Source organism: Vollenhovia emeryi, unplaced genomic scaffold (genome assembly GCF_000949405.1).
Source record: "Vollenhovia emeryi isolate VEMERY1.0 unplaced genomic scaffold, V.emery_V1.0 DF939147.1, whole genome shotgun sequence".
NCBI classification, from domain to species: domain Eukaryota; kingdom Metazoa; phylum Arthropoda; class Insecta; order Hymenoptera; family Formicidae; genus Vollenhovia; species Vollenhovia emeryi.
The window spans coordinates 1191565-1207436 of record NW_011967219.1 but is presented as its reverse complement, the minus strand read 5'-3'; the positions used below and the strand labels follow the sequence as shown (position 1 = coordinate 1207436).

The window sequence follows — 15872 nt, the reverse complement described above, 5'->3', positions numbered from 1 at the left end:
CACCCTGTATAGAATACTACTTATTAAATGAAATAATTGTTTTGGTTAAATAAGAAATCCAATTTTCTTCGCTGTGAAAAGTACATCTTATTAAACATTTTATTTTTCTTCTCTTTTTTTAGAAAAGAGATGTTACTTACCAGTGCGAATATCGTTAATATCGAACAGTTGAAGCCTTCTTTCCGCGATGCTGATTGGTTTTCTCGAAAGCACACTCTCGCGGTGTGCTTCACTTCTCTTTTAGATTTATAGTAAATGAAGATTTGCAATGTAGAAATATACATTTGTATACACCCACTATTGAGGTAAAATCTCTAATCTTAGTAATTAAAATTTAAGTAACAACGATTTTTGTTCCGATACATTATCTCGATTGAACAGGATTAATCGTTTATTAAATCGATGCCAATAAGTCCGCAAAGTAATACACAAAGCAGTAACAGTAGTAACAGTCACGGAACAAAAAAAGGCAACGAATTCTCAACGTTCGTAGTTGTTTTTCTCCCGGCGCGGTGACGTATGATGTTTTGCGTGCCATCGTGTACCCGAAGGTCGCTAGGTCGCTACGCTTCTCACTCGCTCGCCGAACGTCGAGCCGGCAAGCAGTAGCGAGAGTCGCTCCGTGCGTGTTATTACTTTTGCGTTATCGGTTTTTAAGACTCGATCGCGATGAATGTAAGGATAAAACGCTTTTGATTTGTACACCTTTATCAGTAACAAGTAACGTTCTTCGATTAATTATTAAGTTAAGTTATATTAAGCTTGAGTGATTTGTATGACAGAAAGTCACGCGATACTTGTTAATAATATTTCGTGCGTTTCGGCGGTATTTCACATCGCGTACGGGAGTGCCCGAAATTTCGCGCGATCGATGATTTTTGCGAGTGAGTGTTGGTGAGTGCAACAAGGAAATCTGAGAGGAGGAGGAGGCCAAGAAGGCATCGGGCAACGGCGGAGAAATCGTGAGGTAAGTGTCTTACATTTTTATGTTATTTGCTACTTGTGCAAAATAAAGCATCTGTTCTGCGTTTGTATTTTACGAGGCAGTTCAGAAAGTACTGATTTTCTCACGGGCGTAAGGAATTTTTGTTGACAAAAGTGGTCATACTGCGTGTAGTGGAAGCCCTCCCGATTCGAATGAGCCGTGGAACAGCTCAGTACGACGAAAACTGTGGCCGTAGTAACTTGACGCGCAAAACATGTCTATACGATTTCCCGCCAAGTGCGAGGTACGAGCCGTGATCCGTTTCCTTCTCGCAAAGGGAAAAGTGCCGTTTGAGATTTTCGAGGAGATTAAAAGTGTTTATTGCGAAGGAGGTATGAACCGTTCGAATGTGTTTAAGTGGTGTCGCGAATTTAAGAATGGCAGAACGAGTGTTCACGACGATCAGATACGGAAGACCATTGATTTTGATTGACGCGCTTGTGAAAAAAATCGAAGAAACTTTCCGTGACGATCGCAGATTAACGTTGGATGAAATGAGTGTGAATCTGAGAGATTTGTGGAAACATCACTCATTTCATCCAACGTTAATCTGCGATCGTCACAGACAGTTTCTTCGACTTTTTTCACAAGCGCGTCAATCAAAATCAATGGTCTTCCGTTTCTCTGATCGTCGTAAACACTCGTTCTGCCATTCTTAAATTTGCGACACCACTTAAACACATTCGTATGGTTCATACCTCCTTCGCCATAAACAGTTTTAATCTCCTGGAAAATCTCAAACGGCGCTTTTCCCTTTGCGAGAATTAAGGAAACGGATCACGGCTCGTATCTCGCACTTGGCGGGAAATCGTATAGACATGTTTAGATATATCTTCCAGTACCTTATTAAGTTGTCCGTCATATTCAAACCAGAGCACGCCGTTATATTTTCGCGAATAAGGATTATCGGGATTTATATTTGGCAAAAATTTTACTGGAATTGTCATGGTGGTTCCGTCAATGAAAACAATTTTCTTCTTATGTACCAACTTTTTCTTATTATTCACCAAATAAAAGGGAGCATCAATGTACAGTAAAACATTTAAACTTAATGGCGATTGATTTGTCATTGTTAATTTGTCTAAAAGTTAGGAAATTAGACACGTTATTATTATTTTGTTCAGTATAATGTCATTCAAAACTGCATACGTTTAATTAATATGAAATTTTTAATTGTTTATCACGTACCTGATGAACCTTGACGTCAAACCCGGGGAAAAAAGACATACATATATCCAATTTTATTTAATTGTATCAAAAATGTCAGATATGATAAAATTTGATCAGATTATATCCAAATTTTAATGCATCCATTTATAAGTATATCAAATCAGATATGGTCAGATATACTCAGATGTTTATACCGTTTAAATTTAAAAATTATTTTCTTTAATATTGGTTTTTTGAATACTCTGTTTTAATGTGGTTTTTTAATTGTATGTTACAGAATCAACGTAGTGAAACTCCGCTGCTGCGCGACGGGTCGGTAAGACAAAAACTTTTTTATTACGGCAACGAGTATACAAACTGTAAAAAATTACATGTAAAATTACAAATATTATAGTGAGTAATGTTGGGACCATTTATTTCAGTAAATTTACTCCTTGTAAGTCAAATTATTACCTCATATAATAAGTAAACTGCTTGCTTTTGATTGTGTAAATTTTACATCATGTGTAAACGAGTATTTACACAACAAAGAGTAAAAAATTTTTTTTGTAAAAGTACATATTATACATTTATATGGTTCCGTTATTAATAGTGTAATCGCTACACTTATTATGTATGTAATTTTACATACTTTTTTACATCTCGTAGATCATAGACTGTAGATCGTAAATTATTTTGTATATTTGTTGCCATAAAATGGATAGGTTTCAAATGCTAACGGCAAGTAAATATTTTATTTACTGTATTGAATCTCCGGAGATGAGTAATTTCATAGAGCTTTACAAATCAGAGTATGTCGAGCTCATTTTCCATGTTGAAAATCATTGAATTACATTACAGAACTTAAGCGAAATATGACGAATATTAATAATGTATTCGTCGAGCTAATTGTAGCCTATCCATTTTTATTATAACGAATTGAATATATTGTATAAAGTAAAATAATATGACGTGAGATTCTGATATATTTTGTCCAGAACACTAAAATTTTAACTTATTTTTATATATTATTTGCGGTTATTAATTAATTATAATATGCAATTATAATATCGGTTGGAATCGTGAAAGAAGTTTTGTTTTTCTGGATCTCACATCATTTATTATGTGTATGTACATGTACGTGATATACGTATTTTCAAGATGCGTCTCGCATGAATACATGCATAGTCACACGCATCTTTGTATTTTCGCGGTCGGTTTTCGCGGTCGGTTTTTCAGGAAAAATTTTCAATTAATTATTTAATTTTATCCATATTATAAATTTTACTTTATCGAGGAATATGATTAAAATCACTCTAACGCGAAGTAAATTTTTTTCTATATCTACGTGAATTTCGAATTCAAAGATCAAGCTACGAGATGGTCAATATTGTTTAATAAATAACGGAAGTGAAAATAAATTTGATTTGTACGTATACCATAAAGTTTTTTTAATTAATATTTTTCTTTAATTAACTTCTCGTGGTCGTGCATTTTTCGATACAATCGTCGCTCGCATATTGTTCGAAACGTACGAAATATTTGTCGGTGACGATAACCGACTATGGAAGGAGTTTTCATCCTTCCTGATCTCTGGTCAAAATGACCAGATTGTATGGCCGGGAGCAACGAAAGGTAGGTCCAATCTGGCCCAACGAAGGACTAAATACGACGAGATAAGTGGTCAATATTGGCCACTCTGATGGAGTACCTAAGTAAGGTGCTGTACGAAGTATACTTTGATTTCTTTTGATTTGTTACAATTCGGGTGGGTTATGCTTCTATATACATACATTCTCGCATATGTGCGAGAGTGAAACCCCTATTAAATCCCGCGGACGTGTTAAACTCCAAATCAAACCCCTAGAAAATCGCGTCGCGGTTAATTAAAAATTTGTAGGTTTATTATGCTGAAACACGAGTAAGTAGGTCTAGGTATAAATCGGAATACGGGTAGGTAGGGATTCGGATAGTCAGGGATAGGGAGACATAATTCGATAGTTTAAAAAATTAGATAACATAAATTAACAAAATAACAATAACTTTAATATAATAAGTACGTAAAAGGAATTTCGCGTTATTGTACGTATATCGAATATTTCATATATAATGTCGAGACAAATATTGTAGGTATTGTACAGATATTTTATTTTTTAATTTATAATGTCATTATTTCTTTTATAATATTGTATGTGTATTGTAAAGTAAATTATAAGAAAAATGATATAAATAATAAAAATGTAAGAAATCAAATTATAAAGAAAAAAGGACCGTCGATTAAACGCGGCGGGGGTGGTGGAGGACCTCTATATAGGTCGATTTGTTTCTATCGAATAAAATTTTAATTCAATTTGATTCACATAGTCTTTTAATCGATAGTTTCGTTTGCAATTGATCGCTAAATTTGCCTTTACAGTTTGATCTTTCGTTTACACATTAATAAAAAATGTTGCACAATTATAAGCACAACTACATATGTAACACGTTGTGTGTATTGTGTAACATATTCTATTAATGCTTTATATTGTAAGAGTTAGGTACGTATTGTTGTAAACACATGTAACATGTTCATATGTAATATTATGTCATAATGAAAAATTGTACATATTTTTATTGTACATCATGTTTTTAGTTTCACTATGTAACTTACTCTCTCTTTTTATATTTTTGTATATATTTCAAAATAAGTTGTGAAAAATTAAGTTATAAAAATGTAAAAACGCAATTTTATCGCAAACAAAAGAGGACCGCCGATAAGAATTCGGCGGGGGTGGTGGAGGGCCTCTATAAATTGGTCTATTTTTATAAGATAAAAATTTAATTCAAATCTAAAGGAGAGGCATCATTTCATTTATAACCCGACAATGCAAAGTTATAATAAAATATATAGAAAACCAAGTTTAGCGAGAACAATCTACTACAAATTTTGTTGGCAAAAGGAGTACAACGTAGCTTGTGAGCAAATTTTTATATTTTGCAATTATACATATAATTTATATGTCAGCAACGAAAGAATGAATCGCCAGTAATTGATTAACGATAAAAAAATTATTAGACTACTTTAGGCTGGCAGATGGTTTTTTAATTCAAATGAGGCGGAAAATTCAAATTTAAATTTGTCCGGATTTTGGTGGCGGAGCCTGTATGTATATGAACAAACGAATTAAAATTGGACTTATGGATTGGACTCTGATGGATTAAATTCTAATCTCTAATTTCTTTTTCTCTTTATTTTATCTCTGCTACGAATTATATATTATATATTTTATATTTATATAAATATATATAAATACATATATATCAAAATATATTAAAATATACATATATGCAATTATATTCAAATGTATAATAGTATGAACTTATTATTATTTCATCAATTCCTCATTAATAGCTAATATGGTTTTGTTGTTTTCTATCATTGTAACGTGAGTACCTTCCACATAACAAATTTTCACTTCACCTTCGGTAATCTGAAGATAATTTTTCTTGTTATAAAGTTGCCTTTAAAATAAAAATCTTATTTTAAAGATTTCCAAATTTACCTTATGTAAGCCGTAATCCTCTTCAATAAAAGGGATAGTAACAAGTGTGGGTTTTAACAATGTTATAGGTGATTTAAGGCGTGGTAATGAAGATATATCATAATTCTGTACAGCGATTACATGTTCGTAAATTGTCAAACATACAAGTTTTTGATTTTCGAGAGTCAATGCATTTACTTCCTTCGGAAAGTAAGTGTGGGCTATTTCTAATTTCTCATCCCAAGTGTTACATTTGGCCAGTTCTAGTGCAACCTATAAGTAAAAAATATTGGTATTTTGCAAGTATAAAGCATGCTAAAAATACTATCTGTATTTTATTTATAATAATATATAGTTAAATTTATATAAATAATGTTTGCAATAAAAACTTGAAGTATCTTTTTGATAATTTCCTAACCATTTCCTGATTAATTGTAGTGTACAGTTCCAATAAATCAAGTAATATCAAATTTTGTAATTCTTCTTCTTGCGAAACACCGCCAAAATATTGAGCTATCGAAAATTTCATTTGTTCAGGAGCTCCATCTATTAGTATTAATCGTCCAGAGAAATTATTAGCTTCCAATAATCTCACCAATTCGACAGCAATCAAGCAGCCAAATGAATGAGCCACTATTAAAAATTCCTTTTCATTTCCCATTTTCTTCAATATGTACTGAAAAAAGGAATATAAGTGTACATGGACTATATTAACATGAAAAAATTATTGAAGTTATTAGATATATAAATTATTATTAAACGACAAAAATAAAAATAAGAAGTTTAAACTTAAGAATTTACAACTTTATACATACAGGCAACAAATGAGCGGCTGACTTCATCACTGAATGAGTTTGGCCGGGGATATTAAGTGCACCATGTTGTATACACATTGCTGAACGTTTAATTTTTGGGGCTATAGATTTATATGCGCTTGAACATCCTTCGATTCCTGGTATGAGAAATACATTGCCCCTACCAATCTCCTTCTTTGTAGGAAGTTCTACAAGAACATCCGGAATCAAATCTGAATTTTCAATTATTTGAACCAGTGTGTCCAAACCCTCTGAATTACTTATGCCATTTATGTCATCAATCTCTCTTTGATCGGTTGTATCTGTCATTTGTTTAAGTTTAGCGAAAGTAAGAGTTCGAATATCTTGTGCCGACAAAGCGACATCGAATTCTCTTTCTAAGGTCTGCTTAATTTCTACTGCCATCATTGAGTCCATACCCAGTTCGGCTAGAGTTATGTTTTGCGCTATTGTATTTGTATTTTCCAATCCTGTTTCAAATTAAATTAAGAATTAGAAATATATTGTGTATGTTACTTGATATGTACACATAATCTCTTAAAGTAGCACATATTGGTATACTTAATTCTATAAATATCTTAGGCATTTTTATTATACTCCCGGTAAAAATTTTTCATGCATAAATATATAGTATTATTACTAGTATAGTATTATTATTAGTATTGTTATTTTATATAAGAATGTCCATACATATTCATACATGCTTTTATATGAAAAATTTTCGAAAGTAAAACTTTGTACAATTGTACATAATTATATATAATTATAAATAAGTAATTTTTCACATTAAAAACTTTTTCGTATAAACGCATGTATAAATCTATAAAAGTATGCAGAACTGTGTAGAATTGTATAAAATTATATTGTAAATATACAATGTAAAAATATGTATGGACATATTTGACGTATGTTTATTTTTATATAATTCTATATATTTCTTCGTGTTTATGCATGAAAATTTTTTTACCGGGTTAGTTGCTCACACACAAAATTGCTTACCCATAATATGAGCAACCGTCTCATAAATATTCATTGATCCGCTGATATTTGTGCCTTTTTCAGCAACAACCATACTGCTTACTACAGATCGGTCTTGTAGGAGAAATACTTCTAATGTATCCAAACAGGAAGATATTCGTTGTTGCAATGTACCTCCAATAACTAACTCCTTACTTTCTTCTTGCATATCCGCAACGAGTCCAACATCACCAATAGCACCCCATTGTATTGCTAAACCGTGTAATCCTTCCTCCATCCTCTTTTCGCAGATTCTTTCCATTACGGAATTAGCCATCCCATAATTCGTCTGGCCTGCGTTCCCTCTTCCACACGAGACGGAGGAAAACACGACAAAATGTCTAAGTTGTGTACAGATCTTTCTCGACAATTCATCCATTTTTTTCGTCATCCATGCTTTCGACTTGAATGAATCCTTGAATGTTTGCTGCGATTGATTTTGAAATATGCAATCTCTTAAAACAACCGCAAGATTAAATATAGCATCCACTGGTGCTGTTTTTTCAGCAAGTTTCAATATAAATTCGCACTCTTCGTGTTTCGAAGTATCGTCGACTGTAACGATCTGTACATCCACGCCTTTAGATTGCCACAGCTTTACTCTCGATAGCTGATAACCGGTTCTTATCCCGCTTCGTGATGTCAATACCAGATTTTTTGCCCCTCGACGAATCAACCAGTCTGCAAGCTCTAAACCAAAACCACCTAGTCCACCCAAAATAACGTAGCACTTGTGTCCCAAGCAATAATATTGCGGATGAGCGAGTAGAGGAGCATCCAAAGGCTCATTTTCTTCCCGAATTTTTATTATTACCTACAAATAACCAATGAAAATATAATTACTATAAAGCAAAACGTAAGCAATAAGACAAAAATTTTACCTTTTCTTTGTTTATATTGTTGTTTTGTATTTTATTATTAATTTTAATATCACATTTTATGATATAATTTTGTTATTGCAAGAAATAACTTTTACATTTATTGTACTTAAGACAGAAACGAACAAAGTATACATTACTCTTTAATAAAAGATGTCTAAGTATTACACATTAATATATTATAAATTTTAATAGTAATGTGTGTAAAGCATGATTAAAATCAAATTTAGTTTATAAATGACTAAACATTTATTACATATTTTTATATATACAATGTTAAAAAAAGAATGTGTACATATAGTTATTCTTAATACATATTTTACGTGTATTACGAAATAATCGTACCTTGCCAATATGTTTTCCAGTAGCCATATATCTAAATGCAGCTTCTACCTCATTTTTTTCAAAGACTTTTCTATTTAGCGGTTTAATAATACCCTTTTCCAAATAATCTGCGATTCCCTTGTACACTTGTATTTTGTCATTCGACTCTATATAAAACATTCTGTCTAATAAAATGGCTTGGAAGCTGATGCCTTTAGAGAAAGTAGATGTGTCCAGTGGATTATTAGAAATCATATCGTATTTTCCAATTTCCAAAAAGCGGCCACCATTTGCTAGACAGCGAATAGATGCTTGCAATTTCTCTTCGGCTAAAGAATTCAATACGATATCTACTCCACGACCTCCTGTACGCTGCATAATCATTTGTTCAAAGCTTGTGTCGCGAGAGTTTCCAATATTTTCTTCCGGAATAGAGGGAAACGTTTCTCTTATAAACTGTCGTTTTTCGGCGGTTCCAACTGTTGTAAACACTTCGCAACCTTCGTAAAGGGCAATGTAGATCGCGGCTTGACCAACGCCCCCAGTACCCGAATGGATTAGCACTTTGTCCTTTTTGGTCATTTTACCTCGTATACATAGAGCGTAGTAAGCTGTGCTATACGTACACGGAACTGTTGCTGCATCTTCCATTGTCCACTCATCGGGTACCTTCCAATGGAGATATTCGGGCAAGCAAATGTTTGTTATTCCTCTAAACATAATTTTTGGAAGCATATAATTTTGTGTGTATTACATAAAGATTATGTTGCAATTATAATAATTATATTATACAAAATTACATGAAAAAAAACAATTTATTTAATTTTAATTTATCTAACATGTTTTTGACTTGAATCAATATTTAGTTTGATAATTTTGAAATTACATTAATACTGCTAAATGTGAATAGTTTCTTCATTGAGCGATTATTAATAAATATATTTATTATTGTACCCATATAAGGTCATTCCCATTCTTCTTTGTCCACGCATATCAAATCCAGCAAATTCAATGCCGAGTAAATCGGATGAAATGTTAAAATATAATGCCATAGTACTGATTTTACCAGTAGCCAACATAATATCTTTAAAATTTAGAGACGAATAGATTACATTAATAAGATCTTCACGCTTAGCATGAAAAGGTAGATCATTTTGCATCCAGGAAAGAGTACTCAGATCCCCTTGTACCTGTTATGAATAAACATTAATGATTACTTATCAAGAGACGTGGTAGTGTTTCTCATCTATCAAAACATTAAAAACATTACAACTGTATTGTGATTTATATCTTATCCTGTTGCATTAATCTCGTATGAAAAATATTATAGATAAAAATATATTTAAAAATGTAAAGTAATTATTATTACTTTCAAAAATCTCTGGGAACAATTTTATTTCAAAAGAAATATATAATTTTATTAAATAATACATTAAAAGAAAATAAATATTGAATCTTAAGGATGTGTTTCCTTTCTTCATACTTTTTAATTTCTTTAAAAAGGTAGTTTTGTATAAACAATAAAATTCATACTAGAATTTTTTTACGTACCATCTGTGTAACATAAGCCTGTTGTAAGAGTTTTGGTTCCAACGATGGCAATGGCAAATGCCTGTAGGATCCCCAAACGTTACCGGAACGCATAACATTGATAGGTAGATCTAACTGCAGCTGTTTTTTGTATAACGGCTGTTGCAAAGAAAACGCAGGCGCTTTGTTATCTTGAATAAACACACTTCTAACTATTTCGCCCCCCGGTTCCCTTCGCAAACAATTGACAAAACCTAGTAGCCCGCATTCGAAATCTCCTTCGGCCACGAGTATGATTCTCGTATCTATACCAATCTCGTTTTGTACACTCATGAGTGATTTCACTTCATCTACCCATGTAAACTCATAATTGTTGACATGTACAATCCGTTGATTTCTCACAATATTTTGCCTTTTTCTTAGCAATAAAAGTGTCTTTTCATTTATTCGTTTCTCTAGTATAATATCCAACTCATACGTTTTCAAGCACGAATAGTCATATACTGCACCGTATTTCTCCAGAGTCAGTAGAAAACCCTGTGGCATTAACAGAGACATTAACTGTTGATATAATTTTTTGTTATTCTTCGTCAAAATATCGAAACCTATGACCATCAAACAATTTTCATCTTTGGACAGCTTAGTAACCTCGACTGTAGAAACGTTGTTAGGCAAAGAAATATTTTGAAAGTTTCCATGAGACGTTACTACTCTGGCATTATGTCGAATCTGTGGTAAATTACTTAAAATTTCACTAACAATTGGAGAATTTAAATCTTCTAATGTCACTTTATCAGTATCATCGATAAATTCGATAATTTTAACATTTATTATATTGTAACATTCTAGTGCAACGTGCACCGACATTCTTATTGCATCTTTTAACGACATGGTCTCTAAGTCACGATGAGCAACAAATTTATATTCTTCAAGAACGGTGTTAACAAGTTTTTGTCGCTGTAATATAGGTGTAGCTATAATGCCACAAATTTCTATTCCTCCGGATATTATAGCATTTAGATTCTTGTAATTATGAATAGCGAATTCTGTAATATCAGAAGAAAATGATTTGTCAGATTATGTAATCGATGTACGATACTTCTGGCTGCATTGTAGTATACTTGCGTTACTTACGTCCTTTTTCAACTGAACCATCTAGAATAAACTTCAACTGCATGTGATGTTTCGGATCGATTGTCAGCTTGCGAATTTTTGTTGGAACCAAAAGTTGTCTTGTAGACATTCCTAAAATCGTCATTTGTAACATATTATCCATAAATGTTATCCAATTGTACGTCCAAGCGATATGACCATTAGATCCCGTAACTGATGCGCTTTTCAATCCACGAAATACGCCGGAATATTGATAACCACGAAGCCTTAATTCTTTATAAATGTCTTTGGTATTCATTTCTTCTTCTTCATCGGCATGTTCAACAAGATCAGTGGGTATCTTTTCATTTGCAATATTGGTTGGAATTCGTACTATTCCAGTAACAATAACATTACCTCCTTCGATTATCTCGAATCTATTGCTATCTAGATATAAATATAATTTTTTTTAACATAGCATATAAGTTTAAGGAATAAGAATATGTAGGATATGTCAACATGTAGGATAGCTTAATACAAAAATAATTAGTATACGTGTAAAAAAATCCATATTTTAGTTGTTTTCAATAACAATTTCTGTACTTTAAATATAGCATAAAAAATGTCTTAAAGTTTTATATCTAAAGGAGAAAATTTATTTTTATGTGATATTACCTTTCTGAATCGAAAGATGTAATGTGCATGGATTATGTTTTGTTAACACTGTAGCACGAATAAAATTAATGTCCTCAAATACAATTGGCACATTGACATAGTCTTCTTTTTTCAGATCTGCAATCATTTTCCAGAGATAGAAAAGATATCCCGTAGCCGGAAATACATATCTCTCGTTAATCATATGGCCTCCTAAATATATAAATGTCTCATCACGTATGTCAATTGTGACATCTATTTCTCTTTTGTTAAGTACACATTGTTCACTATATTTAAATACATATAAATTTTCAGAATGATCCCATCTGTAATCATAGTTAAAACTTATTATGTAACACAGTCATATATGTATAAATTAATTATTTATTTGTTACTGAAATTGATATAACATTTGAGCACTGATTCTAGTATATTAATTTATTTCTCATTACGACAGGTATGAGACAATTGGTATATGAATATATGTATATGTATATGTTTATCATTGGAATAAATAAAACAACAGGATTTATTATAGAGGGTGTCCTGAAATTCGCGAATCAAAATACCATAGCAAGAATGTCGTCGAAAAAATAAATTAAAAAGTTATTTGCCATTTTTCGTTCCGAACAGTAGTTTTTTTTAGATAAAAGGTTCAAAACAGACATTCTTGCTATGGTATTTTGATTCGCGAATTTCAGGACACCCTGTATAAGTGTCGCGCTTTATGGTCAGACACCAGAATCAATAATAAGCAAGTTTGAGAAAGAAGTCAGATATATAATTCGATATTGCGTTGTTTGTCAAACGTACTTTTGTAAATTAAATGCTTTATTTAAACGTTTCACGGTTTCCATTACTCGGCTATTTGTCTATTTGTACATAAACGCAAAATATGCATACCTTATGAGAGGAGAAATCATTGGAGTACCGCGGCTTACAGGAAATTCTACTGTTGGATAGAGATTTGCAATATCCGGCTGCAATCCTGCATTATAAAGTTTTCCGATGGATTCTAAAAATGTTTTACCACTATGATCCTCGGTACGTTCATATAGCGCTACATTTGTTACCGTAGAGGGCAAATAATTTTTTAAAATGTGTTGAAGAACGTTCTCAGGAGATATCTCAATCGTCACTGCATATTTTGGGATTGAACGTATTATCTTTGAAAATAATGCCAAGGATAATAGATTATTTGTATAATATTTTGAACATAAAGGCAGAAGTGTATTGGAATATTTGTGAACAGATGTTGTTAGCCACTTTGAACTACGAAACTGCTTTTGTGGTAATATTCGATTTAAGTGTTCTTCAGTCTTAGCTACAGCAGGTTTGATGTAACGACTGTGAAAAGGTATATAACCACAAGAAATCTCTTTTACTTGAACATTATTAGCCTAAAAGAATGAACACGAACATAATTGTTGATCGTTATAAGTATCAATCCATTAAGTATTCATAATATATCGTATGATTGTTGAATAACGTACCTGTAATTTGGTGAGAAATGCTTTTATAGAATCTGTTGGTCCGCTCACGATAAAATTAGACGAGCTATTGTAACAAGCTATATCAATGTCCGAAGGACACATATCTTTCAAGGTATCAAGATCGAGATTAATTTCAGCCATGGCACCCTTAATTATTTTCGATTCGAGAAGTGTTAAACCAATGAAATATGCCAACAGAATTGTTTCTTCGGTTGTCAAACATCCGTCGACATATCCACACATTAGTTCGCCAATGGAATGACCGATTATAAAGTCGGGAATGATACCAATGGATGTTAAAAGATCGACCATTCCAATCTGTAACATACATATAAAAAAAACTATCTTCCCATTTAAACAAAAGTCAGTGTTATAAAATGAAAATTTATGCATATTTTAATATGTTACAAGATGCACTTATGAAGTTTAAATAAAAAAAATGTTTACCTGTACTCCAACGACAGCTAAAAATAAATTAACGATATTGTCGAAAATATTTTCATTTTTACTTGTTAGAATATTTGTAAGAGATGTGCCATAAGGTCTCAAAGCAACATCACATTTCTGGACTGCTTTGGCAAATACTGGAAATTTCATTAGATCTCGACCTGCTAAAATTTTAATAAAAAATTGTTTAATCCTTTAACGTACTGATACACACACACACACACACACTTACTCGTTCCAGAACATTGAGATCCTAGTCCAGAAAATATAAAACAAATTGGTATTTTCTTATGTGGATGAGAGATTATTTTACTAATTGTATTATGAGGTATTTTAGACCCAGTTATCGTATACCCTCTATAAAAGTGACCGTCTGTATTGACATTATAAATATGATGTAGTAGAGATATGTATTCTACATCTACAGATCGACTTTGCACCTGCAACAAGTATAAAGAAATATTTAGTCGCTCTATTCTTTCGTCCAATTCTTTTATACACAAAAGGAATATATTATTATTTTATTTTGCAATAAGTGTTTTCGATAGAATACTTTATTATTACTCAATTTAGTGACTTTCTCTTCTTCGGACAAATTTAAAGTTCTTCTAAAAACATTCACGTTTGCAAAAATATTTTTTTAAACACTATGTAATTACAATTAATTAAAAAAAAGATGCCATTTTCGATCGGGCTGGATCTTGGTGTTTAATACTTTCCGTGTGAATTTTGTGTATACCTTTTCCAACTTATTGTCAGTAAACTGTACGCCGATTATTATTTGATTTAACTATTTTACAAATATTTGCTTACGTCATCTAAAATGGTTTTAACAGCCTCCTTCGTACGTCCAGACACGATTACAAGTCTAGGCAAGTCATCATTTGGTGCTCCATTATTGATTTTTTCCTTAGGATTTGATTTTAATAATATATGACAATTAGCCCCGCCAAAACCAAAGGAATTAACACCTACGTAACCACCTTCCCATTTCATAGGTTCCGTGACAATCTTTATTCTTCCTTCAACAATAGCAGGCAAGTCTTTTCGCGGATGTTTGAAATGTATAGTAGGCAATAATATGCCACTTTCCATCGCTAATAATACCTTCGAAAAGATTGTACTTATTCTTTTGTTAGTAGTATTTTAATCGTGCGGTCATCGTAAATTATTATAATAAATAAATCTAATAATGACATACAAAATTTACACTGTTACAATTGCAATCTAAGCAAATTTGATACTTAAATACTTTGTTACAAATATACCTTTGCAATTTGGCTAATGCCACTAGAAGGTTCGCCGTGTCCAATATTCGATTTTATCGAGCCCATCAATAAAGGAGTGTTTCTTTTAGCGCATATAGCCTGATCAATAGATATTACTTCCGCAGGATCACCCACTATAGTACCAGTTGCATGAGCTTCCATGTAGGACAATTCAGCGGGCGATATTCCACATTCTTCGTAAAAGTCCTCCAATAATATTTTTTGCACTTCGGATGATGGGAAAGTGATCCCTTCTTCTTTAAAGCCATCGCAATTTGTTTTACCGTATACGAAGGTTGCATATATTCTCTTGGCATCTTTCGCCTTTTGCAAAAACACCACTGCCATCGTATCGCTGCGCATATATCCTGAGCCTTCTTCATCAAAAGGTTTACAAAAACCATCAGTGGACAGAACCCCTGAAAGAAATTGATACTAACGAACCAAATTCTTTAATTTTATTTTTTTTTAAATAAATTTTTTAAGTTTTGATTTCATTGTTGAGTGCAGAAATAAGGGATACGTGTTATGGCAAAATAAATTTTAATCATACTTTTATTTTAATTAGTGAACCAAATATAAACACATGTTTTTCAGTGATACGTTAAGAGAGAGAGAGAGAGAGAGAGAGAGAGAGATATATATATATATATATATATATTAATATTAATCATTTTAATTTTGAACTATTAATTAAAG

At 32.1% G+C, this 15872-nt stretch overlaps 2 protein-coding genes across 2 annotated transcripts; both read right to left on the bottom strand.

Moving 5' to 3' along the window:
• Positions 1–5453: 5453 nt before the first annotated feature.
• LOC105566144 (fatty acid synthase-like) lies at positions 5454–9271 on the bottom strand. The gene is made up of 6 exons (XM_012019914.1): positions 8711–9271; positions 7470–8301; positions 6471–6940; positions 6074–6331; positions 5677–5928; positions 5454–5604 (listed from the first exon to the last, which is right to left on the bottom strand). Exons 1-6 carry the CDS (start codon positions 9269–9271, stop codon positions 5500–5502), a joined length of 2478 nt encoding a protein of 825 aa, XP_011875304.1. The 3' UTR covers positions 5454–5499.
• LOC105566143 (fatty acid synthase-like) lies at positions 9268–15536 on the bottom strand. Its single transcript, XM_012019913.1, has 11 exons — positions 15174–15536; positions 14719–15012; positions 14138–14345; positions 13906–14069; positions 13459–13776; positions 12869–13365; positions 11987–12291; positions 11354–11758; positions 10241–11265; positions 9644–9879; positions 9268–9358 (listed from the first exon to the last, which is right to left on the bottom strand). The coding sequence occupies exons 1-11, from the start codon at positions 15534–15536 to the stop codon at positions 9268–9270; spliced, it is 3906 nt and encodes a 1301-aa protein (XP_011875303.1).
• Between the last annotated feature and the right edge of the window lie 336 nt (positions 15537–15872).

Coding starts and splice junctions, on each gene's coding strand:
- LOC105566144 (XM_012019914.1), bottom strand. CDS start 9,271: ATGACCAAAAAGGACAAAGTGCTAATCCATTCGGGTACTGGGGGCGTT. Junction 8,302..8,710: donor CTGGAAAACATATTGGCAAG/GTACGATTATTT, acceptor GGTTATTTGTAG/GTAATAATAAAAATTCGGGA. Junction 5,605..5,676: donor AGGATTACGGCTTACATAAG/GTAAATTTGGAA, acceptor AATTATCTTCAG/ATTACCGAAGGTGAAGTGAA.
- LOC105566143 (XM_012019913.1), bottom strand. CDS start 15,536: ATGCGCAGCGATACGATGGCAGTGGTGTTTTTGCAAAAGGCGAAAGAT. Junction 13,777..13,905: donor TAGCTGTCGTTGGAGTACAG/GTAAACATTTTT, acceptor TGTATGTTACAG/ATTGGAATGGTCGATCTTTT. Junction 9,359..9,643: donor ATGGGAATGACCTTATATGG/GTACAATAATAA, acceptor CTCCATTGGAAG/GTACCCGATGAGTGGACAAT.